General features: G+C 46.9%; 1 protein-coding gene across 4 annotated transcripts in view; it reads right to left on the minus strand.

The window, feature by feature from the left end:
* The window catches only part of HTT (huntingtin), a 2,905,635-nt gene that overhangs the window by 2,243 nt on the left and 2,875,573 nt on the right, over window positions 1-27,819 (minus strand). For all 4 annotated transcript variants that reach the window (XM_069632055.1, XM_069632053.1, XM_069632052.1 and 1 more), the window contains one exon: window positions 26,841-27,001. In XM_069632055.1, the coding sequence (XP_069488156.1) occupies window positions 26,841-27,001 (161 nt within the window). The remainder of the gene's footprint in view (window positions 1-26,840; window positions 27,002-27,819) is intronic.

The raw sequence follows: 27,819 nt of genomic DNA on the forward strand, positions 1-27,819 counted from the left end.
TCTTTTTACATTCATTATTTATTTCTCTGGTCAGGCTATATCGAGCCCTTTTATCACAGGTGATAATTCAATCTTCTGACATCATTTTCTGTTTAGCCTGACCTGGATTTTCACACAGAAGTTCTAAGGATACCTACTCCTGCTCCAATATGCATTCACATTGTCGCTTGAATTCGGCCAGTGGGCCCCTCCCACTCCCACATTCCATTTAGTTTATTAATGTGTTATAGATAGAATTTTCTCTGCTCGCCACTACCTTGCGAAATAGTAAGACAATCTTCAACTGAGCAAAGGCCAGGAGAGAAGTGAACCCCAACTGAAAACAGATTGATGTTATAGGTACACAGTTAGGTAATGAGCACTTTCTTCGATATCCAGGCTTCAAGTTTTTCCAGCTCAAGATTCTCAATCCTGGAGTAAATGTCTAGGCCATACATCAGGACAGGGATATGATATGATATGGCATTTATAACCCAACTTTGTACAAGTGTTTCAAGGCGCGATGAGGCAAGGGAGGGGAAACAGAGGGAAGACGGAGACAGCGATCCTACTAAGCCGGGTGACATTCGGATCGCGCAAGTGCAGGGGAGGGGGGAAGGGGAAAAAGGGCTGGGGAAAGGGGAGGGGGAAGTGCAGTAAATGGGCTAACAGAAACATAAATGAAGACAATAAATAATAAATAAAAGTGCAGACATCAGGTGTCAAGTGCTAGAAGGGGCCGTAGGGATACAGAAACAGGACCTGAGTGCAAGGGTTGCCAGGGGGGCAGTGCAGGTCTGCAACTGGTGGGGAGGGGACCTGGGCCAGGGATCCGAGGGTAGCCAGGTAACCAGTGCAGTTTCAGAATCAGCCAGGAGATCAGCAGGGGAGAGGAAGAGCGAAAGCAGAAGCAAAGAGGAAGGTCTTGAGGTGCTTCCGGAACAAGAGATGGTTATCCTCAAGTTTCAGAGAGGCAGGGGGGCTGTTTCAGAGGGAGGCCCCAGCAGAAGAAAGAAATCTACCACCAACTCGCTGCTTGGAGAAGCGACTAACCCTGAGGGAGTTGGAGGCAGATGAGCGAAGAGCTTGAGAAGGAAGATATTTAGGAAAATAGAGTTGAAGGTATTGAGGCCCGAGGCCCCAGTAGGCCTGGTGGACAATGCAGAGGGTTTTGAACTTAATCATCGCCGCCACTGGGAGCCGGTGCAGGGATTTCAGTACTGGAGAGATACGATCCCTGGGCTTGAGGCCAAGGACAAGTCTTGCAGTCCTGTTTTTTTAATTTTTTTATTTGATTTTATTAGGTTTTAACACATAACAGTTCTCCCAATGAGAAAAGAGAAAAAAGAAAAGATTACATATGCATCCATAGTCGTTACACAGGTAGAAGTAACACCAATATACAATGCTCAAGTCCGTTTCTATAGACCCAACAGTATAACAATGGAAATAACTGACATCATTTTCTCCTTCTTTTTATTCTTTTACACCTTCTCCTACCCCTCACAGACTAAGAAATCGCGTTACCAAGGAGTTGTGTTTTCATGGTCATGCGCTCATTGTCGCAGGCTGAAACTGTTTCGATGTGGTGTGTTCGGGGACTCGCCACAAGGAGGGCGTCTTGTCATGATTCTACTGGTGCCTGAGAGGTAGCGTGAAAGCGGCCTCCAAACAGGTAGAGGGGGAATAGTACACAAGAGGAGAAGGACCTAGTCGGGCCCAATAGACAATGGACCCTATCACCATTTGGGGTTGGATGTCTGTTTGCTGTGTGTTTGCTTAGGAAGTCTCACCACAAGACTTCACAGTGTGTTGCCCTGCCGTGGAGTGTTGCAGTAATTTTCTCCATGGTACATATGTTAATTGCAGCATTGATCCATTCATTCTCGGTCGGGGTCGCAATTGATTTCCATTTGGTGGCGAGTAAAGCCCGAGCAGCGAGCAACAGATGGGGGTCTAAGCCTTGGACTCTCTTCCACTCGTCCTCTATTTTCTCGAGACCGAACAGGACAAGACGGGGGTCCGCCGTTCTTTGAATCCCGTCCAGGTGCCTAATCCACCCCAAGACTTCATCCCAATAGATCTTAATCTTAGGACATCCACACCACATGAGCCAATAGTCTGCGGCTTGTCCACATTCATGCCAACAGAGGGGGGAGGATGATTGATACATCTGGGATAATTTATAATACTGTCAGCGGTGCAAGAGTTTTATGAAATGCAGTTTGTAATGGCATGATATGGAAGTGTGCGTTGCCATGCGGCACATTTTATCCCACATATCTTCATCAATTTCCGTCATTCCCCCAACGTGCTCTGAGGTTATGTGTGTTCCCTCTACCCACCTATACTAGTAATTTGTACATGGCGGAAATCAAGCCCTTCCTGTCAGTCTTGGAGTCTAACAGTTTTTCGAAGGGGGTGAGCTCCCTACTCAGTTTTTCTTTCCATTATGCCTTCGTTAAGACCCCTTTGATCTGTAAGTAGTGGAAAGTGGACAGCACGCCTATATTTAGGGCCTCTGTTAGCTCCGGGAGAGTGATACCACACTTTCCAGTCTTGCTTCATACCACGCCTGGAATCTTTCAACATTGGGGATGTGGTTATTTATGCCCGGGGACCATAGGTGGCTCAGTGGAGACGGCCATGTTGTGATTTCTCTCATCTCTGGACCCTCCCTCCATATTTCCCATAGGGTGGCAAAGAGCGGATGCTCCTTTGTCTTCCTCAACACTCTCTTTCGTGGGGCCCATAGTCACACCAAGAGTGTTGCTGGGTCTAAATAGTGGTTGTCCATTGCTATCCACTGTGGTTCTTTTTGGTTGCGTAAATGAGGGACGAGTACCCATAATTGGGCAGCAACATAATATTTCTTGAGGTCTGGGAGGCCTACCCCTCATTTATCTTTGGGCAACGTCAATGTGTTGTAGGCGATCCTGGCTTTTTTCCCACGCCACAGGAATTTTAGGGTCGCTTTTCTAACTTCGGTGAAGTATTGCTCTCGTATTTTAATGGGAAGCATCTGAAAGGGATAGAGAAACCTCGGGAGACAGGTCATTTTTATGGCGTTAAGCCGGCCAAGCCACGAGATTGTCAATTTGTTCCCCTGGCCAGGTCCGCATGGAATTTGGCAAGAAGCTTTGGAAAGCTCGCTTCATATAGAGTTGTCTATTTGTTTTGTAATTCGTATCCCTAAATATTGCATGGTGTCATGCTCAAGCGTCAGTCCAAGGGAGGAATATTTTGTTTCATTTACCTCTGCCGCCCCCTGGAGGGGGAAAAATATGGATTTGGACCGATTGACCTTAAACCCTGATAGCTGACCATATTCTTCGAGGAGGGATATAGCTCGGGGAATGGATCTTTCAGGATTGACCACATGCAGGAGTATGTCGTCGGCATATAACGCCAACTTGTACTCTGTGTGTCCCAGGTGCATCCCTTCTATACTGGTGTCCGATCTTATTTTGTGTGCTAATGGTTCAAGCGATAAAGCAAACAAGATGGCCGATAGTGGGCATCCCTGTCGGGTACCCCGCTTCAACTGAAACCACCTAGAATATACCCTGTTTACAAATACCGAAGCTGTAGGCGTCGAGTAGACTGCCTGGATTCCCTTTCTAAGCTTGTGGCCCATCCCAATTTTGCAAAGGACTCCCATTAGAAGGTCCCAATCTACACTATCAAATGCTTTTTCTGCATCGATGGAAAATAGTGAGGGATCGGTGTTCAGGTTGTGGGAGGCATGTACCAAGTGCAGGGTCTTGCCCATGGTGTCTGCACCCTGGCGGCCTAGTATCAAGCCCACCTGGTCAGGGTAGATGAGGCGGGGCATGAATGATTCAATTCTAGCTGCCAGGACCCTTTTGTGTATATCTTTGCGTCTATGTTGAGCAGGGAGATGGGACGATATGATCCACATTTTTTGGGATCTCTCCCTTCTTTTGGGATGACCGTTATGAGTGCTTTGACAAATGAATCTGGAGGTTTCCCTGTCTCTAGGATCTCATTAAATAGTTCCACTAGAAAGGGTGTGAGCTGTGTGGCAAATGTCTTGTAAAAACCTGCAGTATACCCAATTCACCCGGGGATTTACCTAGTGTTAGTCGTTTTATGGCCTCCTGAATCTCCTCTTCAGTTATGGGGGCATCCAGGGTCTCAGACTCCATATATGTCAGTTTGGGCATATTGATGTCAGCTAAATAGGATCGAATGCTAGACGGGTCCGGTTCTGTCTCTGGGGTGTACAGGGCTTCATAGAAGTCTGCAAAAGCTTCGGGGATGGCGACCCTACTTATTACTGTGCTGGGTCCTCCATCAACTATTTCCTGCACTCTGCGTTCTGCCTGCTGTGCTCGTAGCCTGGCCGCCAACAACGCGTCTGCTTTATCTCCTTTCTCATAAAGTTTTTGTCTTAGGAAAAGAAGTTTGCGAGTTATTTGTTCGTGTTCTAGGAGACGGAGTTCCTGCCTTTTTTTCCTTGCTTCACTGACTTTTTCATGGTCTAATACATCCCCCTTCCTTTGCTTCGTTATCTAGTTGGGTGATTTCTCTACGGAGTCTATTTTCAATCAGAGTTCTCTCTCTCTTTTTATTGGCTCCCTCATAAGGACTCCCCTTCCAGGTCGCCTTGCCCGTGTCCCAGACCCCTTGTTTAGAGACCTCCCCGGTATCGTTCAATCGAAAGTAATCGGAAAGTTCAGTTTCCATCTCCGACTTAAAAACAGGGTCTTTCCATAGGGTCTTGTTGCAGCTCCATTTTCCACCTCTAACTGGTAGGGATTCCCATATTATGTCGGCGGTCACCATGTCATGGTCAGACCATGTGATCGGTGTGAATTCTGTGTGTGAGGCCATATCGGATAAATCTCTTGAGAGGTAGAGGTGGTCAATGCGGGTGAATGTATTGTGTGGGGCTGAAAAAAAAGTGTAAGCTCTCTCCGTAGGGTGCATTCGTCTCCACACATCAGTCAGTCCATACAGTTCCATCATTACCCTGAATTGGGCATGGTCTCCTCCGAGTTTATCACGTGTTTCTGGATTACTAGGTTTCCAATCTAACGTGGGATCTGCCCATGTATTAAAATCTCCTCCAAGGATGATATGACCTGTTGACTATGGCATGATTTTGGGGATTGTTTTGGAGAGGAATCTAACTTGCCCTACGTTGGGGGGAGTAAATTGTGGCAATCATAGTGGACACATTCCCAATGGTCCCTGAAACAAGCAAGGCATCCTTCTGCATCTGACCAAACCTTTGTGGTCTTGAAGTCTATCCCCTTCCTAATGCGTATTCCCCACTCCCCCATCTTTAATGGTCCCGAACCCGAGAACTCTATCCCGGATCGCCTCCCCAGGACAACCCTCTCCTCACCCTTCATATATTTAGTCTCCTGCAATAAAAGGATATCGATTTTTGATCTGCGGAATTCTCTAAAGACAAGTGATCTCTTGGTTGGTGAATTAAGACCTTTGACGTTCAGCGTTCCCACCCTTATGGCACCCCTGCTATATGGTTCAGCGGTCATCGTAACAACGGAATCTGAGACCTTACATACTCTGACCATTTCAACCCTCTGTGTTTAAACAACCACATAACCATTGCACTGTTCGTAGTTCTTAAATTTACCCTTGATTTGACACATGCCTTTGTCCCTCCTCCCCACCCCCCCTCCCTTCCCTCTTCCTGAGTTCGGTGGTGTCCGATCGGGCCTAGTTAAACACACTAGCCCGGAACCGAACCACCAGTGGAGACCGTTACCTCACGGTCCCCTTGTAAAATAAAGATCAACATAACTAATGAGCCCCCGGTTGCCTCCCCCCAAAGCGAGCACATTTCTGCAAGATAAGTGGAGGTCTCAATCACGTTTCACCAATAGACACCCATGTTTTCCCCTTATCAAATGTCAATCCAAGCAAAGAGTACCATACTTGTCGAGGGTCAATTGCCCCCTTCCGGAGAGCCGTTTCCTCTGCGATATTTCTTCGAGCCTTGCACCTTCTTCCTCTTCGGGCCCTGTGTCTACCATTCCTTCCCGTCCTTGAGGGCATGGTCACGGGATTCCTCCCGATCCTGCGGGCCTAGTAAATCCGATATGCAAGCTTTGATTTGTTGCTCAGAGCTCAACCTGATCCTTGTGCCTTCATGTTCGAAAGAAAGAGAAAAGGGGTATCCCCATCTGTAGCGCGTGTCACGAGACTTAAGCCATGTCGTAAGTGGTTTACACATTTTCCTCAGGGCTAAGGTCAGGGAGGAGAGGTCCTGATATATCGTTATTTGGGATCCACTTAGGGTGATGGTGCCTCCACTCCTCGCCTTTTCCAACACTCTCATCCTATCCTGATAATGGTGAAATCTTGCCAGAACTGATCTCAGGCCTCCAGGCGGGCCTCCCGCTCTGTGAATGCGCTCTGTCTTGGGTTCATCAATGTTGTTGTCCGCAACCAGGAGCTTGATGATGTCGTGAAGGGTAGTTTTTAGGTCCTCTTCTGTTTCCCCTTCTTTCTCGGGAATCCCAAAAAAGCGTAGGTTGTTTCTCCTTTCACATTTCTCCAAATCATCCATCTTAAGTTTAAACTCTTGCTCTCTTTTTTCTAGTTCAGTTATTCTGTGGGCTAGCTGTGTTTCCAAGACGTCAATTGAGGCCTGGTTGTTTTCGACACCTTCAACCCTATCCTCTATGTTGTCAAGGCGCTGTGTGAGTTTATCAATTTTCCCTCCTATATTGGCTCCCATATTCCTTATTTCCGCCAGTAAATCTGCTATGTCTCCTTTTGTGGCGGCGGTTTCTGTATCCGTGATTGGCGATGTGGCCATTTTGGGGCCGACGTCGATTCGGGGTATCGAACCGTATGCCTTTACATGGCAAGTTTCTGTCGGGCGTTCATGTGCCTGATGTCGTGGTTTCAACGTGTCGGACAGTGCAGCTGCTAGAATGCCTGTTACCACAGAGGAGGCACACGCCCCTAGTTCACTTATTTCCTCCTTTTACTTTCCGTCCGAGACAGACCATTTCAGAAGTATCTCCGGGGGCCTTTCCCTCTGTGAGGCAGATGCGTCTGTTATTACAGTCTGGTAAGGTCCTTATCCCCTGGAAAAGGGCGTGGACCAGTTGTTGATAATTTCCCAATGTCTTGTGGTCACCTCCCCGTGGGGGTCCGCGGTTCAGATGCGGAATTCGCCTATTATATCCCCAGTCCTTTCTTGCCACCTTAGGGAGGATCAGGTTCTTAGGGTATCCTGGGGGATCACGATTGTCTATGGTGGGCTGGATATCAAGAGGCTATATGATCCTCGAGGTGCGGCTTACTTCGGATGGCGCGCAGACCCTCCTCCTACCTCTGCCGCCACCAGCGGGGCAACAAAGTTCTGTATTCCGTGGGGTTGATATCAGAAGGCGTGTGTAGCTAAGCAGGTATAATCTGCTATATGCCTCACATTCTCCGTTATGTTTCTTTCCTTCTTGAGGAATCCTACGACTGCGTAAATGGGTATGGCACAGGCAATTCAGGTGAGTGTCTCTTATTTATTTCCCTGTAGGGTGCATCCATGGGCTGTGGTCAGGGATCAGAAAAATTGCCCCACGGCCGTGCCGTTCGTGCGTACTACAAAACTGTCTCTCATGAGGGGGGATGCCCTGCGGATAACATGCGTCCGGGTGTCAACGTATTGCGTTGGTTCAGGGCGAACAGTTTGCGGGGTCCCGCCCTGGGGCGTAGGGCGCGAGCAAGGTCGCGACCGACTTTGCTGTAGGTTCCGGGTGAGACCGCTGTATGCAGCGGGTAAACGGAGGGGGGGGAGAACGGCGGTCACTTACTTCTCTTGGACCGCGGGGAGCGCTAGCACCTCGCCACATGCATCCCAGGTCGCACCCCAGTCCGGCAGCAAGCCCGCCTCGCTTGGTCTGTCAGGGGGAAGCGATCTGGTCCCGCCGCGTAAGTTTGTTTCAGCGGAAGAGGAAGCACAAGGCCCGTGTCTCTGTTTTCTTCCCGGGGCGCCCGGCGTCACACCGCTTCCAAAGTTCTCCCCGCTCCTTTCTCCGCTATTGCGGTCTACCGTCTGCTCCGCCGGATCCTCGCATCCAGGAGTGGCGCTGTGTGGACGTGGGGTCCAGCCTCCAGCGTGCATTCCACTGGGTGTTGGCGCAGCAGTTGCTCCCGGCAGGCCAAGAGTTCCGGGCAGAGTCGAGGCCGATTCTAGTTTCATTTGCGCCTTCACAGTTTCACGACAATATTCGCTGGAAGCCGGGGCCGTTTTCACCTGGGTTTTCTTCCGTACGTGGCAAGTACCTTCACACACCTCGGTCTTGAGTTTCTACCCTGGGGGCGGGGAGTGTCCAAAAACGGGGGCTCATTCCGTTTTTCGGGACGGGAGCTCACGCAGGAGAGGATCTCATCTTCGCGCCCCCTGGTGACCACCTCTTGCAGTCCTGTTTTGCATGAGTTGCAGAGGGCGGTGAGTAGAGGCAGGCAGATCTAGAAAGAGGCTGTTGCAGTAGTCCAGCCTAGAGAGAACCTAATTTAGGTGAGATTAAAGTAGCTCTTTCTAGGAAATCCCACAAGTCGGCCTTGCCCCGCCATGCCGCCAACACACATCCCTGTCTCAACCCACAATAAGTATCTAATGGAGCGGATACATCACCTTGGTTATTCAGTCTAACTTTGATTATTGTATCTTTATGGGGGTGGATAAGCATATCCAGGATATGTTTTAGGATGCCACAATCAGCAAGCTTTCTCCATAACCTTGTTCTATCAATAGAGTTAAATGCTAAACTCAGATCCATACTAATTGCATACAGCAGGTCTTCTCCGACCGTACATGCCTGATTGATTAAAGATTGAATAAGCAGACCACTCGCATCAGTCCCTGTTTCGCGCCTAAAGCCGGTCTGAAATTTGGCTAAAATGCCTCGTCTCTCGACCACTGCTCTATTTCTTTCAGGACACATCTGGAGAAGATCCATCAGAGCTGTAGGTCGGTAATTTGATGGATCACTTCGATCTCCCTTTTTGTATCTGAGGACTATTATTGATAAGAATTTTGCAACTGGATGTAGAAGGCATGGTAATACTAAGATTTACTTGTAGTGTTCCTTTGTCATGATCACTTGCTGAACTACTAACTACTTCTAACCCTGTTTAGCCGGACTTGATCTTCGGAGGCTACAGGATAGTCTAGCCAAGATTTGACGTCATTTCTATGCCATGTTGGTTTTGCTGGTATGTCACCCATTGTGTAACCATTCAGGATTAACATTTCCTAATCTTCCCAGTACTCCCTCCACCTTGTAACCTGCAAGACTTGTGAAATTGCGTGGGGAGCTTCACCATTCCACCCGCCCAAGTTTAGGGCAGACGATGGGAGTTGAACTCTCCAACCATTAGCACTTATGCATTTGTATGTTTTGTTTCAAACGTTACTATGATCTCACCAAGTGTAGCCCTAATGACCATAATGTCACAATGAGTATTAAGCCAATACATATTTATCAGCAGGATTTGAATACAAATCAGGTTTTTTTGCAATTCTATCCAAATCGCCTGTATGCCTCTCTGGTCATTGGAGATCATGGTTCCGGTGATACCTAATCCCCATTTGATGAATCTGCATAAACATCCTGATGGGTGACCAACACTGGGTATATCTGCCATTTGTTGGCAGCAGGAGTGTCCATTCCACAGTAAATCCTCCTTCGCACATTTCTCGTGTAGGAATAGTATAGGAAAATCTTTTAGTTGTTCTATTACATGTATGTTGGTTATCAGTTTACCAAAGCCCCTAATGTTCCATGATAATAGTGAGAGGGGCAACTGGTAAACGTCGGCTACATGATCAATTGGGCTACAGAGTCAAATTTTCCCATCTTGCTCCGTGAACTAGGGCTTCAATTACTCTTGCCCACTCAATTTGCCCGGCTTCCCTAGATGATTCCCTCCCTCTTGGAGTGAACTCTTTTACTTTTTTCTCTCCTCCCACTGTTTCCCATTTTTGGATCCTCTCATTGTCAATTAAGGATGCCACAACCCCTTGGCTCCGCAGACTCTCACTTTCTGAAATAACTAGCTCTAGTACCAGGTCTGAGTTAAAGTGCATTGTTAGGGAGAATTCTCTGTTTAGGCTGAATTTCCTAACCTAGTGAGGCCCCCAGCAGCTTTGCTGGATTTCTGGAGTTTGTTTTTTTTCTCCTGCCAAGAGTGAGTCTCTTTTCTTCACACTCTTGGACATGATTTGAGGGGTTCCTTTGACTGTTAATGTGTTTTATGGGCTATGGGGTCTTTTACGCCATAGGGTCTCATGTGTTTTTACTATGTGTGTTACACAGCACCCTCAGTGCAGTGACACAGGGGTGTCATAGTGACACCCCGCCATAGACTCCATACCCTGGGACTGACTACTGTCTCCCAGGGCATGTAAAGTCACCATTGGCTTTACTAGTCCCAAATTATGAACAGAAACCAGTACAAACCATCATATTGTGGAGGTACTGGTCGGGGCAATTCGATTGCCCCCGGGTCTGTTAGTGGAGGGGGCACGTCTCCGTCCCCCCTGATCGAGTTTCGGCTGGTGGCAGTGGATACTACTTTTTATATTCGACCGCAAATATATCTCTATGGGATTTTCCCATTGTTCGAGACTACCAACTTTAATTATTTAATTCTCATAGCCTCGAACATACCGCCGGTTTATTTATTTAATATTAATTCACTGGTTGGTATTTTTGGCCAGAACTCGATTCTAAAATGGTGTTTGTGTTCTCTTCTGTGACTCCAAAAGCCTCCAAAAGTGGTGCCACTCTGTCTAGGTACCACAGGGGGTGTGGAAGGGGGTTTAGGCACCCTGGACTGAGTTACCTTGGTAACTCAAGTCGCACTCTTGTGTGATTGGCCCAAGTGGTGAGCCGGCCGGCTCACCACTTAGCATGTTTGTTTGACAGCTAGGCTGAGGGAATGGGGGTGTGCTGCATAAAAGCAGGGCTTTTGGGACTGGAACTTCAGAAGTCACCACAGGACCTGAGAATCCGACGAGGGAAAACCTGAGCCGACCTGCTACGACGACACCACCTGTGGCGCCCTGCGGAACCGACTCACCACTTCCCGACAACAGAGAAGATCTCCTGGCTGGAGCGTCTTCTTCCCCTGACTGGTGGCCACAACCAGTTTACCTTCTTTTCCTCGCATCCCACAACGTCTTGTGGTCGAATTGCCCGTACCAAGCACCCCGGCAACCGGATAGCCACTCACCACTGGACCGTGAATAAAAGGAACGCTCCTTTTAACTGAGAACTCCGCGGCTGGTTTCTTCCCTGGCAGTGCAACGGACTCCTGTCTTCCTCCCCGACGAGATCCTCACTTCCCCCGGACGAAGCACCGACTTGCATCCGCTGCCAGGAACAACTGCCCCCGCTGGAGTATTCTCACCACTTTAAGGTACCGTGTCCGCCAGGCCTCCCTTTCTACAAGGTAATAATAATCCTTCTGAACTGGGCTGGCCGCCTTGACCATCTAACTGGTCCCTTTCTTTTGGTCCAACTCTTTCTGAACTGATTTCGAGACTTTTGGGCACTTTGAACCGTGTGACCTTGGACACATTTCGACCAGAGCCTCTTAAAGTGGGTCCTGCCTTGTTAACTTTGACTTTACGCTTTTAACCTGCCTTCTTCTCCTACTGTGTTCTTCTGAAAGTGTTGGGATCTGTTTCTATCGGTGCTCTGCCTTTCTCTCCCTTGTAAACCAATTGGAGTGCCATCTTCGTTAAGCGTTCACCGCTGTCTGAAAATAAGTGTTGCTTTACTTTAGACTTGTCTAACTAATCGTTGAAGGGAGTGTATATCTTTTAGTGACCGTGTTTTTGAACTGCATAATATTAGTGCCTGTGTGTTTTATTAGATGTGGTTTTAAATAAATACTTATATCTCTTTTACACCAAGCTCTGGTCAGTGTTTGCTTGTTCTACTGTGTTCTTTTGACCTATTGTGAATACTCTGTGTACTGCCTAACTCTTGTTGAGGGAAGTCTGACTGCTCAGCCACAGCTACCAAGTGAATCTGTGTGGTACAGACTGCTACCAAGTGGGTTTACTGCCAAACACCTGTAGTCTTAAATCTTTTGCAGTGGTCACAGAGGGAACTGCACAGGTTTCTGCCTAACATGCATGACCGAACAGTTGAAGTCTGTTTTGTCCGGAAACTCAACTTGCACTAGGTCTCTTGTGCAAATTGTTCTCAGACTTAGGACCTCATCACGGGTTGGGCGGTATCCCGGTGGTAAAGCCGCCGGGATACTGCCTGAGCTAATAGCGTTACCACCACCCGGTCCGCCGCTATTAGCGCCGGATCAAGGGTTGGGCGTTAATGGGTATTCCCCATTACCCTGATAATTCTCAATCATCTCTTTCTGCATTAAGTTCGGTACACGTGTGGTATTTCTTTTCTTCGTCACCCTTCTCTCCTGTCCCCACTCATCTTTTCTATGCGACTGTTGTAATTAATGAACCTCTGAGCTGTGCCTGTTAACCCAGGCCACCTCAAAAGGTTTGTACATTTGTTTTAGGAGATCACCTTCATTCGTTGATCTATTTGTACTAAGAGATCTTTGTGTTTGGGGTTTTCCTTCTGATGTGTCTACCCTTCTTTGGCCTCTTGGCAGGTAATCTCATTACTTTCATAGATTGCCTTCTGATTCATTCCGACCACCTGCTTTCATGTTTTTCTGGAGGACCTTACCAAGTCGTATGGCGACTATCTCTTTCCTCGCACAACTAGTTAATTCCATAATCTTTGGTTATCCCTATCAACGTCTCGTTATCTCCTCATCTCAGCCTGAGGCAACTGCCTTTGATCCTCCCACTCTATGTCTACATGCTAGCATTATACCTTTCTGACCATTCTTCATCTAACTCTTTGTTCTGCATACCTACATTATATACAGTGTCAGAAAGTCCCTTCACACTACCATTTCCTACCCTCTGTCCCATGTTATTCTGTCCTTTGAACAACTCGACCTTGGCCGGTGCTTTCGGTATGGGAGGAGAGCGACTTCTTGGACCGTTCAAACCCCAAAGGGGACCTGTTTGGGTCCACATAGAGGCAGTCATGCTTGTTTGGGTATTGCCGATAAAGTCTTGATCATGTCTCTCTCTCATGATTTCAACATGTGCAGGCTTCGTGCCTTGCTTCAGCGCGGGTGCTGCCCGTGAAGCGTCTTCCGTCTTCTGTTTTGTTCCCTTTGGGGATGCATTTAGCACCATATTATGTTCTACTGGAGATGCTTCCTTAGTCGTTGACTGGTCTGGTCCGGATACTGTCTGTTCATCTTCATTTCCTCCTGATCTTTCGTCCTTTGCAGTTCTCTTAAAGGCTACTAAAGACTGTTTCCGAAAGAAAGTTTGTGTCAATACATTCTTTGTTTTACAGCTTTTTAGGTTTTTTGATTTCCTTGATCCTCCCCGTCCATTTGTAGAACCTTTAATCTTTTTAGGTAGTGCTTTGGGTAGGTTACTTTCCACCAATTGGGGTGCAGCATTACACACCAAGGAATTGTCTTGACTCAATGTTTTGTTAATGGGTTTTTCAAGTCTAGTGCTCACTGCAACTTCGTCAACCTCTTCCATGCTGCAAGGGATCTGTGGTGGGGATGTTTATTTGGTAGGCACGCAAACACAGGATTCTTCACCCGCATCCTGTGTGGTCCCCTACAGTGGGTATTGCAGCATAATTTGTCAACCTTTGCACTGATATTCGCCAACATGATGGAATATACCTGCACCGCGTCCCAGATGTTGTCGTACAGGGTCACAAAGGAACTCTGTACCATATTTAAGGCTGACAAAGTTGGTGACATCAGTCGGATTCCTTCATTCACTTCTCTGAGGTTATGATGCATGTTAGTAGTGTCTTCTATTTACAGGTTAAGTTGTTCTTGCCTGTTCTGTTTCATACTTACAAAAAGTATGTTGTCAAAGGCTCAAAGAGCGCAGCCCTGCAGTTGCCTTAACGCTCTGCTACTACTCACCGCTATTCACTGCCTCAATAGGTTGGCTCTCACCAGCGGGTCCGGCCCACTCCGTCCACGACTCTCATGGACCACCATAGACCACCACTTAGCCGCTCCGCGTGCCGCAGCTTTACTTGGGTTTTTAAGGACTATCACTGCAAGTCTGTTGAATAGCCACTCCTCCAGCAATAGAGCAAGAAACAATACTCCACCATAGACCACTTTGCCACCACTTGCTGCTTCCTTAATAGGCTCAAGAACCTCTGAGGATTCCTTTGACTCATCAAGGGTGAGAGGGACTCCTCAAGCAGTGGAAACCTAGGAGTCGGGCCAAAAAGTCACAGTAGCAGATTTTGAAGCACCACCCTGCCAAAATAACTATCAGCCCCACGGGCGATGTCCAGACTGTAGTGTCTGGTAAGAGTATGTAGTGGGACCACGTAGCCGCACAGCAAATATCCCTAACCGGGACCCCCTTTGCAAAGCAGTCGACGCATAGAGCCCGCTGGTTGAGTGTGCCCTGATGCCAGGAGGCAGTTCCCGGCCTGCAGACTGATAGCACTCTGCAATGCACAATATAATCCACCGGGATAGTGTCTGCTTCGTTACCGCTAGACCTTTACGGGCAAGAGTAGGCCACGAATAGTTGATCAGAATTTCGAAATTCTGAAGTCCTTGCGACTAGAAACTCAAGTCTCTTTTGGGATTCAGCCGATGGAAATGCTCCTCTTCCTTAGAAGGATACAGTGTTAGGTAAAAGACTGGCAGCCTAACTACTTTCTCTATTGGACATCCGCGCTTAGCATATAAAATACATTGCTGTTGCTTCATGAAAATATACCTTTCCTCAAGTCTGCCGTAGCACTAAAGATCTATTTACCTATTCTTTTAATATTAAACGTGGATTATGCCAAAGTTGTGTCCTTGCACCACTCCCATTTAATATTTTTACCAGTAAAATGTGTAAAGCATGTGACTGTCAGATTCCCCAAAGTTTAGGAATAGTTTAAGTTACTTACCTGTAACTATTGTTCTCCAGCATCGGCCTGGCATAGATTCACATGCTCATGAATATTCCCCGTCGTCTGGGTCCTACTGCCTCCATCCAATACGAGTCCTCTTCCTAAGCCCCGTCATCAGATTTGGCAAGCACGTAATGGGACCGGAGGGAGGTTTTGCATGTGACTCCATGCCAGACCCACGCTGGAGAAAAACAGTTATATGTAAGTAACTTAAACAAGGCATGCGTGGACCTCCACATTGCAGCCCTGCAGATGTCAGGCATGGGCACATCAGAAAGGAACGGCGTCATTGCATCGATCGCTCTGGTGGTGTGGGCTCTCGGACGGCCCAGCAGAGGCCGGTTCGCCTGCCGATGACAGTGCATGATGCAGCCGTAGAGCCATCATGAGATGGAAGCCATGGAAAATGCCTTCCCATGATTCACAGGTTTAAAGTTCACAAACAATTGAGAAGTCTTCCCAAAACTCTTTTTGCGTGCCACGTAGAACTTCAAGGAACGAGCAATGTCCAGTAAACGCAAGGCCATCTCTGCTGGTTTGTTGAGGTGGAATTCAGACTGAAATTTCGGCATGAAAGTGGGTTTCGTAAGCAGTACCACCGTTGATTTGTGGAAAGTCAGTTACGGCTGCTTGCAGGATGGGAACCCGATCTCACCCACACATCTGGCTGCGGTGACGGCCACAAGGAATGCGATCTTCCACAAGAAAAACTTGAATGGGGCTTGATGCATAGGTTCGAAAAGTGCCCCCATGAGTCTTGTTAGGACCACGTTGAGTTCCCATGCCAGGGCAGGCGCCTTTACTGGAGGAAAAGATCGAAAAAAAACCTTGAGAAACTCCTTGACGAGTCTGTGGGACCACAGCAAGGATCTTCTGGGGATCTGGTGTAGCGTGAGATGGCCGCCAGGTGTACCTTGATGGATGTGTGAGCCAGACCAGCTTTTGCAAAGGAAAGCAAGTATGGAAGAATCTGTGGGGACGTAAACCTCAGAGGGGCAATCTTCTACACCCGGCACCATGTAGCAAAACGCTTCCACTTATGGCCATAGCACTTTAGAGTCGACGATGACCTGGCTTTGGCGTGGACCTCCTTGCAGTCTGCTGGCAGCTCACAAACGCCAAAATCTAAGGCTGCAGGAGCCATGACTTAGGGTTCAGAGATCCTGGGTCGTGATGAAGGATTGCGCCATTCCCTCCTTGGTCAGCAGATCTGGAAGTACCGGCAACTTGACTGGAGGCGACACTGACAGGCTGAGTAGGTCTGGATACCAAATCTGCCTCGGCCCGGCTGGGGCGATGAATATCATCTTGAAGCGACACTGTCAGAGTGTGTTGATCACACATAGCAGGAGAGGAAACGGGGGAAAGGTGTACAGAAACAGACCTTCCCACAGGAAGGAGAATGCAACCCCCATGCTCCTCAGTTGGTGGATTCTGCTGACAAACGTCTGGCATATTGCGTTCGCCACTGTGGCAAAAAGATTGATCGGAGGTCTGCCCTGATAAGGGAGTTGAGGATGGTGTTCTTGACGCCAGCCAGGTGGAATGGGATGAGGAACATCCCCTGTCCGATGGCCCAATGCCACAAGTCCTGAGCTTCCATGGAGAGCGCTACCGATCAAGTGCCTCCCTGCTTACTGAAGTAGAACATGGTGGTGGTGTTGTCCATGAAGATCCTCACCACCCTGCCTCTCAGAGACGGTAGGAAAGACTTGAGGGTCCAGAACACTGCCCGTAACTCCAGGATGTTGATGTGCAGATCCTTCTCCTCCGCAAGCCCCAGACCTCTGGTGTGCAGACATGCAATGTGAGCTCCCCAACCTTCCAGAGAGGCGTCCATGGTGACCGCCTCCTGGTATGGCAAGGTTTGAAATCCCGTTCCCTGGCTGATGTGGGAGCGTACTCCCCCCACCACTCTATTGCCCGCCGGAACTCCTCGTTGTGGGAGACCTTGTCCGCAAAATTCCCGGACACTTGTATCCAATGTGCATCCAAGAATTCCTGTAGGGGTCACATATGCAACCTGCAGAGACGGACAAGGTAGATGCAGGATGACATCATGCCCAGCAAAGACTTGATGGCCCGAACCGTGGCAGTCTTCATAGACAGCCGCTGTACCTTCCCTTGAATGGCTGCTAGCCTCTCATCCGATGCGGATCCCAAGAAAGCCACTGTGTTGTGTCTGACGCCGAGTAACAGTGCGTTGTGCGATGGCATTAAGCAGGATTCACCGAGAACCCCAGTTCCGTCAGGAGCCGGATGGTCTCCTTTGTGTGCTCGTCAGTTAGTTCCCAGGAGCGGGCTTGTATCAGCCAATCGTCCAGGTACGGGTATACGTGCCCGCCCTGCAGACGTAGGCGGGCCGCCAACGGGGCCAGGCATTTTGTGAACACCTTTGGTGCCGACTTTAAGCCAAAAGGTAAGGCCTTGAACTGGTAGGGTTGGCCTTGTACCACGAACCATAGGAACTTCTAATGGTTCATGCAAATGGGGACATGGAAGTACACGTCCTCTAGGTCCAACGACTTCAAGAAATACCCTTCCTCCAGTTGGCTCAGGACGTGTTGCAATGTGACCATCCAGAATTTTTGGGATTTCAAGTACTTTTTTAGACAGCACAGGTCTAGGGTCTCCACCCCCTACCCAGGTCTTCTTTCTGACCAGAAAGTATCTGGAATAGACTGCGGAGTCCCAGAGCCGTTGGGGAACGAGCTCTATCGCCCCTTTCCGTAACCTGGCTCGCACCTCTTCCAGGAGCTGAGGGAAGTGCTTCTTATGATGTGAAAATGGTCGAATATGAGGGCACCTGCGTTGGCACTCCAAGGTATGTCCCTGGGCACGAGCGTCCAGCACCCATCTGTCGGTGGTGATCTTCTTCCACTCACTGACGAACCTCGTCAGCCGGCTTCCGACTGGGGTGCACGAGTCGGGGCCTGGCGTCTTGGCCGGTTCAGGCTTGCTTGGGCAAAGGCACCCTACCCTGTGGACGACGGCGACTCTGACCTCCGCTAGCGTAGACCTGGGAGCAACCGATGTAGGCTTCCTGCGTGGAGGATCGGGGAAGTTACCTGTATGACATGGAGTATCCCTTGGATGATCTGCTCAATTTTCCTCTGGAGGAGCGAAAAGACAATGAGTGATACTGCTGCAGAGTGCCACACTAACATGCCGTCTCTGTATCCGTCTTCATGGCTTGAAGGGATTCGTCGACCACCTTCCCGAAAAGATTTACGCGGTCGAAAGACATGTCCAGCACCCTTGCATAAACATCCCGGCAAAAGATTGTGGCCTTGAACCGTCCCTGCAGAGGAAGCCCATGTCAGTGATGTCCACTGCCACCGTAATGGCATGGTCCAACGGCAACTCCCCTTCCTGAAAGAGGGCGAGAGCCTCAGTTTTCTTGTCGTCATGGAGGAATTCCAGGATAGGACCCAGCTTGTACCATAGCTCCCAGTCATATCGGGACAAGATAGCCAGAGCATTAGCCACCTTGATCGTGGATGCCGCTATGTAGATGACTCTCTTCCCCATGGGGCCCATCTTCTTCCCTGTGTTGTCCGAGGGGACTGATTTAGCAGAGGCCGATGATCTTTCCACCCTGGGGTTCAAATCCTGTCTTGGTGGAAACTGTAGTGTAGGTTCTGTCTTGGCCCCGTTAGCTGGTTGTTCCATCATCGGACAGTAAAGAACCGCCTCAGGAATGGGCTTCCGTCTCTGGTGCAGCGGTCACTGCATTATCGCAGCTAGCAGCCATTTTGTATTATGGATTCTCCATAGGAATTTGTAGGAGAACTTGGCTTGGCGCAGAGCCTCATTCTACAGGCCATTGTTGGTCCTCAAGTGAAGGCTTTGTTCTTCTGGAGACCTTGATATATACCCGTAGGTTTGCCACCCTCGGCCCGGGACCTGGTAGTCTGAGTGTGTGAAGGTGCCCCCTCAGGTCAATGCCCGGTAACAGAGCAGTGAAGCCCCTCAGGAGTTACCCTGGTTATAAAGCTGTATTGCCCCTGGGTTCCAATTCTCGTAAGGTAAGTGCACCCCTTGGCCACGTGTGCCTTGGAACAAGAACCGGTGGAAGGATATGACAGACCCCTCCCACCCAGTGAACTCCTCAAAAAGGCGTATCCCTTATGGGGGTGCTCTGGGAAAAAACGTTCTTACCTAATCGGGGCTTGACATCCGGCGTACAAATTCCTTCAGGTGGTCCGGCAGTGACCTCGAAAAGATCTCCTGCCACATGGATAATCGGTCGTTCAGTTAACAAGGCGTGAAGGCATTGCATGCCCTGCAGCCGTCCCACCGGTTATCGGAACCCAGACACACAGGAGAGAGTGCATTGGGGTCTGAGTCAGGAAAGGAGCCTTCACATGTCCCGGGGAAAGTAAGGCACCGGATGCCAGTGAGATTTAAGAAAAAGAAAAGTATATTTCTGGGAAAACATAAACACGTTATAGAAAAATAATTAATCCACGTGTACAAGCGAGGAAGGTCCGATCCAGTCTGTGTGGAAAAGGCCTGAGGTGAGGCACAGACGGCAGGGCTAGGTGAACATGGTCACGTCCACCTAGTATGTCTTCAGTTTAAAAAGGAAATGTGTTTTTTTGCGAACAAATAGGGTCCAGACATGCTCCTATGCAGGGACGCTCAATATGGAGAAAGGCGGGATGCAGGAGTACAATTGTATTGCGTCCAGTGCTGCAGACAGCAATTCCAAAAGGGTAAAGACAGTTCTTCTACAACCTGCCAACAGGCTAACAAGATGATTCAACATATGAATCAGACATCTTAGCACATGAGATGCAGCTGCTTTTTTATGAAGTCTGGAAATCACAATGCAGATAATTTTGAAATGACCTGGGCACTGCCTAGAGGGGACCCACATACACTTGAAACGTTTAAAGAAGCAGTTTTCTCTGTGCAATTTGGATTGTTTTAATGATGGGCTGTAGTGTGTACATGGAAATTCAAGCAGTCCTGGAATTTGTAGCACAAATTACTGTACAACCGATCCCTAAAACGATTGTAACTGCCATCTTGTGGAAAATGTCTATCCACTGAAGATAGCATTTGCATACATCCCAATGGATTCCACCTGGTTTTTACAGGTGTAAAAAACAGGCACGAGTGAATTCCCAAATGGCCACTGACGGAACGGGATGTGCGTAAGCTGCTCCTTCCCCTTTGGTACAGATAATAATACAAGCAAAGTAAATCGCAGAGCCAATTGAAGAAAAGGGATGATCCTGCCCTGGACCTGCATAGCAAGTGAAAAAAGGTGAGCCCTCCATCCCGCTTGCATGACGAGAGCGGCGCTCATACAGAGCTGTGGCTGGACCCGCCCCAGTGAAGCGCACGAGAAGGATCCAAGTGAAGTGGGAGTTGGGAAGCGAAGGAGCTACAGTGGATCCCCCCACCCTGTGTGCGGCATCGGATAGATCCCCCAGGGTGAAAATCAAATGTGGGATTGCGGTTCAACAGAAGTGGCGGTGAGGAACACTTGTGTGGATCGAGGGGAGGAGGAGCAAGCAATTTATGCACACATAGTGATATTATTAACCCCGTTTGAGGATCAGGTAGACATTGCTGCTAGATAGCTCTGATCAGAGGATTTTAGCGACGGAAGTAGAGCAGTGGTGCAGTCAAGGACTACTAATGGAATCCCCACCTGATTTAACAGCTACACATAAAACAAAACTGGAAAAGAGCAGACAGTCTCTATTCTATATTTGGACACTGGGAAGCTTGAGGATTGATTATAACACATTGAGGACAAATAGGAAGAACCAGGGATCCCCATTGGCAGAGAAAGGAAATACTGGACTACAAAAGCTTGGGCAAGCTCCCCGAAAATGGAAGACGGCAGGAAGCATAAGTATTAAACCCTGGGATCGTAAAACCACCTCCCAGGGAAGAGTGGGCTGGTAAAGATCTGTGGGGCACCCGAGTGAACCGCTAATATAATAAGGCTTTTGCATGCAGAGTACAGAACTGTGGACAATTGGAGGGCCCTGAGTAAAACTAGGTATACAATCCCAGGGAGGGCAAAAGACTGTTCTAGGGGAACAATCGGGAGGGAAGAGCACAGCTACAGCTTACCAGATATTACAATACTTACATAAGTGAGCCGTTAATTAAAGCGAGTCCCACAAGTATATGACGGGTGGAGCCTAGGTCTTATATATCCATGTTCAAAAACAGAGGGAAGGCACCAGCAGAGGGGTTGAAAAATCTAAAGAAAAGCAAAGACAGCAGTATCAAAAAATGGTGGTCCCTCGGGACACCTTCAAAGCCCCTGGAGGAAAGGATGAGCCTGAGAAGCAACGACAGCCAAGTGGGGAAGCAGGGAAGACGTCAATGCAAAAAGAAGACTTCCAAATTTGCTTCACAGAAACACTTCATGGAGACATTTCAAGCACAATTCACCCAATTAAAATTAGAGCTGAAACAATCTCTACAGGAAGTGAAGGTCGACGTAGCTAAATTGGAGGTGCAGGAAGACATAACGGAAAGGGCTCTTCAAGAAATGTCAGACGGTACTAGAAAAAATGATAAATCCTGGAAAACCTCTCTAAGACTAACTCATAATTTGGAAATCCAAACGGAAGATCTAGAAAAACGTTCCCGTAGATCCAACATACGGATCAAAACCATGGCTGGAGGATTTAAAAACTACAGTACAACAAATGTTCGCAGACTTTGTCCTGGGGGCAGAGGAGCAAAATATTGGCTTAGACCGGATATATAAGGTAGGCCTGAAACTAATGGATCCAGGAGCTAGACCCAGAGATGTACTGGTGGCTATTACCTCATATGCTCAGAAGGAAATAATTCTACGTGAAGCAAGGAACTCGGGTCTGATGAAAATAAACTGCTTTGAAATACAACTGTATCAAGATCTAGCACAATCCACGCTACAAAAAAGAAGAGCTATGAGCCTGGGAGTATGATTCCTAATACAAAAACAGGATAAATATAAATTTACATTTCTGTTTGGACTACTCTTCAAGTGGGAATACAAACATCGGATTACCACATGTGAAGAACGAATGCACATTCTACAGATCCAGGAGGAAGAAGATATGCCTTCAGGAATAGACAGGAGGATGAACTGGCGAAAGAGGAACAACCAGAAACCCTGGGTATAGAAGACGGCTACAAGAGGTGACAGAGTCTGGAAAATGAGTTTGCTCCCCTAGGCAACTGAGCAAATTGGGAGAATAAGGCGGACTCTAAAAGATGGAACTGATCCGGAGCATGAGCGCTCTAACGAAACAGTAGAAATTGCATTTGCACGCAAGTAAGATAGAGGTGCTAGGGGTCCACCAGGTGGTGGTGGTGGCTTGGAATCCCCACGATAAATCCATGGGTAGCTTAGATTTCCAATGGCTTTGAGTGAGCTTAGGAACTTTGGCCCCCACCCAGAGAATGGGGGAAAAGTTGGGGGAAGGAGAGGGGGAAAAAGGGGAGTTTGGGTTTGTTTGGTTGGGGATCTTGGGGGTGATCTATCGAGCAGGAGCGATCACACTATGTGGGGTCAGACAAAACACGAAGAAAGAACAGGGGTGAAAAGAATAGTGAACTGTGTGGGACCACAGAATTAAAATGAAGGATATAAAAATATATAACAATGAGGTATGAACTCCCCGGTCAAAATGAAAAAATAGAGGGATCGCTGAAGGAGGTGAATCCCAATATATTGACATTTCAAGAAACACATATAAGAAAAAGAGATAACGGGAAGCTTAAAATAAGGGGCTACTCGCAGCTGTTTCAGGCAAATGGGCAGGATAAAAGAGCAGGAGTTCTGATTGCAAAAAGCAACAAATTAGCAGTGGATATCCTTGGTAGTAAAGCTGACTCAGCGGGACAAATATTCTTCCTCAATATAAAATTACGGACCTATATATATACACCAGCGTCACTATATGCCACGAATAAAGGTCAAGACCGCTTTTTGAGGGATGCGCTATCTCAACTAGAAGATTTTGACAAAGGAGACATTATATTAACTACAGATTTTAACATGGCCTTGGCCATGCAAATTAGATATGAGCTCCTCTGCGTCCTGGAACATACTCGCGCCAACCAAAGCGCTTAAAACTTCACAACCCTGACCCTACATGACGTGTGGTGAGTAATTAAGGGACAGACACAAGGCTATACGTATTATTCACATGTGCATTTATTAATGTCAAGGGTTGATTATATGTGGCTTTCAACCCGCTTGATGGGAAAGGTTGAAACTATCGAGTTGGGGTCCATTTCACTCTCAGATCACGCACCTTTAATAATGCGGATAGGGGTGGAGGGGCGCTGGGTAGAATTTGGAATTGGTATTTCCCGTCACCCTATCCTGGCGAAGACGATAGAAGATAAATTAGACGACTACTTTGTGACAAATGATGTGTCCCCGAGTACAGTATGGGACGCCTTTAAGGTTGTGTTAAGGGGGTACTTAATAGCTTTAAAAGCAAATCGAGATAGAATTCAGCGTTAGGGGGAGGAGGAATAAGAAGCTAAAATAAGGGAGATTTTAAAGGAGATAGCTAAAAGCACCTCAAGGCGTTCATAAAAGGCTTTGATACATGCACAGGGCCAATTTTAAAACGCTTCGTACAAAACAAGCGGAAAAGGTGTAATAATTCACCAAACAATATTACTGCGTAAAAGGCAACAAAGTGGATAAATTACTAACTAGACAGTTAAGAGATACAGCTCAGTCCCCTACGATCTTGAAAATGAAAGGGAGCTCAGGCGATTATATGACAACAAGGGCATCCAAAGGTTGTTTAATGAATATTACACTGCATTATATACCACAGATAATTCAAAAAATGAGTAACAAGAGGAATATCTGAATAAGATTAATCTGTTAAACATTACCGAGGAGGAGAGGGATAGGCTGGATGAGGTCATTCAGGTTGAGGAGGTAGTAGCAGCAATACAATCCCTATCCAGAAATAAAGCTCCGGGACCGGACGGGTATCCCACACGCTTTTATGTTAAATATAGTGAAACATTAACGCTGTATCTTACTAAACTGTTTAACGTCCTTAGGACGATGGGCACGATAACGAAATCTATGAATGAAGCCAAATTAGTGGTATTTCCTAAAGCAGGTAAGGACCTATCGCTCCTGGGGTCGTACAGACCAATAGCGTTGATGAACATTGACGCGAAGATTTACACTGAAATATTGGCAACTCAGCTGAAGGACCTTCTACCGAATTTGATAGTACCCGACCAGTCGGGCTTTAGCTCCTTGCGACAGACTCACGATAATATCGTCGAGTATGTCACCTGTTGGAAAAGACGGCTATAACCCAAACGCTAGCACTTTTGGTGTCGCTCGACTCAGAAAAAGTGTTTAGACAGAGTTAAATGGTCCTTTCTGATCCGTACTATGGAACATATGGGGTTTTGCAAAGGATTCCTTCGGATGGTGCGCACAAATGATTGTTCCCTACAGATTAGAATATCCATTAATGGGACTTTATCTGATAACGTCGCTATAAGACGGGGTACTAAATAGGGATGTCCTCTAACCCCATTACTATATGCTATTTACTTGGAACCCATTCTAGCTAGGTTAAGCGAAGTACAACAAATAAAGGGAATTAAGATGACGGCGAAGAACATAAAATAATGGCATTTGCAGACGACATGCTTATAGTAGTAACTGAACCAGAAACGTCCCTACCAGCGCTGATGACTGAATTGGTGGAGTACTGCAAAGTCTCAGGGCTTAAAATTAATAGGTCAAAATCGGAAATATTGAACTTGTCAGTTAGACCAGATACGGTGGAACGCTTAAGGATCCCAACTCAATTATTGGTTGCAGAGAAATGTATCACGCACCTAGGGGTAGTTCTTACTAAAGCGCTAGAACAAATGTATGGGGCCAACTATCTGCAACTGCTCGCCAGGGTGAAAAAAGACTTGCTAAAATGGAATCCATTAGCGATCTCCTGGATTGGGAGATTGAAGGTGGTGAAAACTGCGATTTTACCTATAATTTTGTACTATTTCCAATCCCTCCCTCTTCATGTCCCAAAAACCTTTATAGCACTCTTACGAAACTTATCACAGCATACTAATAGCAAAACAAACTAGCAAGGATAGCGATGTCCACTCTTACAGCCGCAAGAGACCGGGGAGGAATGGGACTTCTGCATTTCTACAGGTATAACGATTAAGGGTCATAAAAGAATGGTTTGAGGGTATGGGGCAGAAAATATGGACTAGACAAGATGGGGCAGAGGTGGGCACCCCACTCCCCGGGTTGCTATGGTTGAATCGAGACTATAGACCCTTTAACGTTAAAATTAGTCAAATAGTAGGGACAGTAACCAAAGTGTGGGATAGAGCAAACAAAGGAGCGAGTCTCTCGGCAACCCCCTGCCCGTATTTTCTGCTGTTTCAAAACCCTGAATTCCCACCCTGGTTAAAACCCTAAGGCCTACAAAGCTTGGAAAGATGTGGGGTGTACGAAGATTTGTGATATGTATCAAGATCACTTCCTTAAAACGTTTGAAGATTGTAAAAGGGATATGTGGTTGAGGCAGACCGACAGGTTCCGCTACAACCAAAACGACACTGGTTATCCACCCGCGGATTAAAGCGGCAGCTGTGAGCTCATTGACCCATTCGAAAAGTTCATTAGGACACACTCCGGCAAAAAGAGAATACTTTCGAGTCTATATGAAATACTTATTGAGGACACTACAATTGTACAGTGGAAATATATTTAAAAAATGGGAAATCATGTTAGGCACCCCCATCCCAACTGAAAAGTGGAACTCACTTAGGAGTGTGATAGCCAAATTAACATGCTCCATTCCAACAAGAGAAATGTGTTACAAAGTTATGTTCCAATGGCACTACACTCACAACAGAATGCCCACAATGTACCCCACTATATCGGCCCATGCTGGAGAAGGTGCAGTAAGGAAGGAGGCTGGTGACATATCTGGTGGGAATGCCCGATAATTAGATCTTTTTGGATAGGGATTCAGGAACAGTTGGTTAAAATCAACCCAGGAAATAATCTTAAAGATGAAGGCATTTCATGGGATCCACCACAGCAGGCACTCTCCAAAAGTCAGAAGCATAGTTTTATGTAATTACTTATAGCAGCATGGTTAGTGGTTGCCCAGAAATGGAAGCAAAAACAAGGGCCTATGAAATTTGACTGGTTACCTGAGGTATGGAGCTTCATAGCAATGGAATGGGCAACCCATGTGGTTCAAAGGGATCAAGCAGCTTTTAAATGTAAATTGGAGGATGTGTTGAATTAGCTTCAGAATGACTATATACTTCAATGGTACCCTCATAAAATACAGATTTTGTACATTTTGTGATCGGTATGAACATTTTAACATCGGACTACATCTGATAGCCTCCAGGGGGCAGGGGGCAGTTTGAAATATTTTAGTTTATGATTGTTAAGAACATGTTATAAAAATATGGTTAACAAAAATGGGCATAATTCAATGGGGATTCTAGAGTCTCTAATCACACCAAAATTCAACGCGGGTGGATCAGTATGACCCTTTTCTGCACAAAGGATCTAGGCAAAGGTGAATTCAGACTTTACTTACCAGAAAATGCACCAAAATTGCATGGTTTAGAGGAGATGAGGTCTCTGCCAGTAAATTATAAAGTGCTTGCTCATATAAATAATCACCATTTTAAAATTGCTCAACACCACTGTAAAAATACAATCTAAGTGGCCACTTTCCTATATGACGAAAGCAAGGCAGGAGTTCACTGCATGTTTACATATTCAACCTGTCTGCTCACAATCTAACTTTTTCACACACCATTTGATTTTATGAAGGATACATTGATGAAATCCAGGAACTGGTAGAAGCACTAACAAAGAAGCAGGAGAGACTCCACATCGCCATGGCAACTGGAGTACGCTGAGTAAAGTTGGAGAGAGAGAGCATCACCCAGTCCCGGACCATTGAAGACTGTCCAGTCGTATGCAAAGTCTGAAAAACCTGGAAGTAAACATGTAACACACATCACAGACTTGGAGATATACTTTTAAATCACTGGGCATCTCTAGCTAGACAAGTAACTATTGAATATCAGTCTATACAAAGAAATTATAACACTGGATTGCTAGACGCAAACATTCTATTCCCTTTATATTAAACTACAACAAAACCCAGGAAATAAATTCACCTTAATAAAATGGTAAACTGAATCGCATTACAGATAATAATCTAAACAAAACATTATATGTAGAAAACGTAGACATTAAACCATCTGGACGCAATCCATTGATGAGGTATGCCTATTTTTGTGTGGTAACTCTAACCAGATGAACAATACAGCAACCATAAACAATAGACAACAACGTACAAGTGTGCCAGCTATTTGCTGAAGTGCAGAATAAAACTCAACTCTGCCAATGGATTTCAAAATATTTGGCTTAGCGCCAACCTCTGAAATGTCTGGTAGTCATTAGCGATGAAGTGTGTATTTTCTTCAGACATTATGAATGACCGTATCCAGCACCATTTGAGCTTCTTTTGATGCAGCAACACGATAGTGCGGGTGGAGCTGTGACTATTGCCATGCTGTAGAATGACACTACCCTGATCAAGATCTTCCTAGATATCTTCCCCAACCACAACACAGACGCTTTGCACACCAAGTACTTGAATGTATTCAGGGACATTGAGGAGGCTGTGGCTATCACAGGCTACGGCTGTGACTGTGGTCAACAAAGGTACAGCACACCAGGAGTGCAAAATCTCCATCATGGACAGAACGCAAAAGTCAACCTTAACATTGTGGGAACTGTAAGAAA

The sequence above is a fragment of the Ambystoma mexicanum genome, chromosome 6q (genome assembly GCF_040938575.1).
Source record: "Ambystoma mexicanum isolate Mex_15411 chromosome 6q, UKY_AmexF1_1, whole genome shotgun sequence".
NCBI lineage: Eukaryota > Metazoa > Chordata > Amphibia > Caudata > Ambystomatidae > Ambystoma > Ambystoma mexicanum.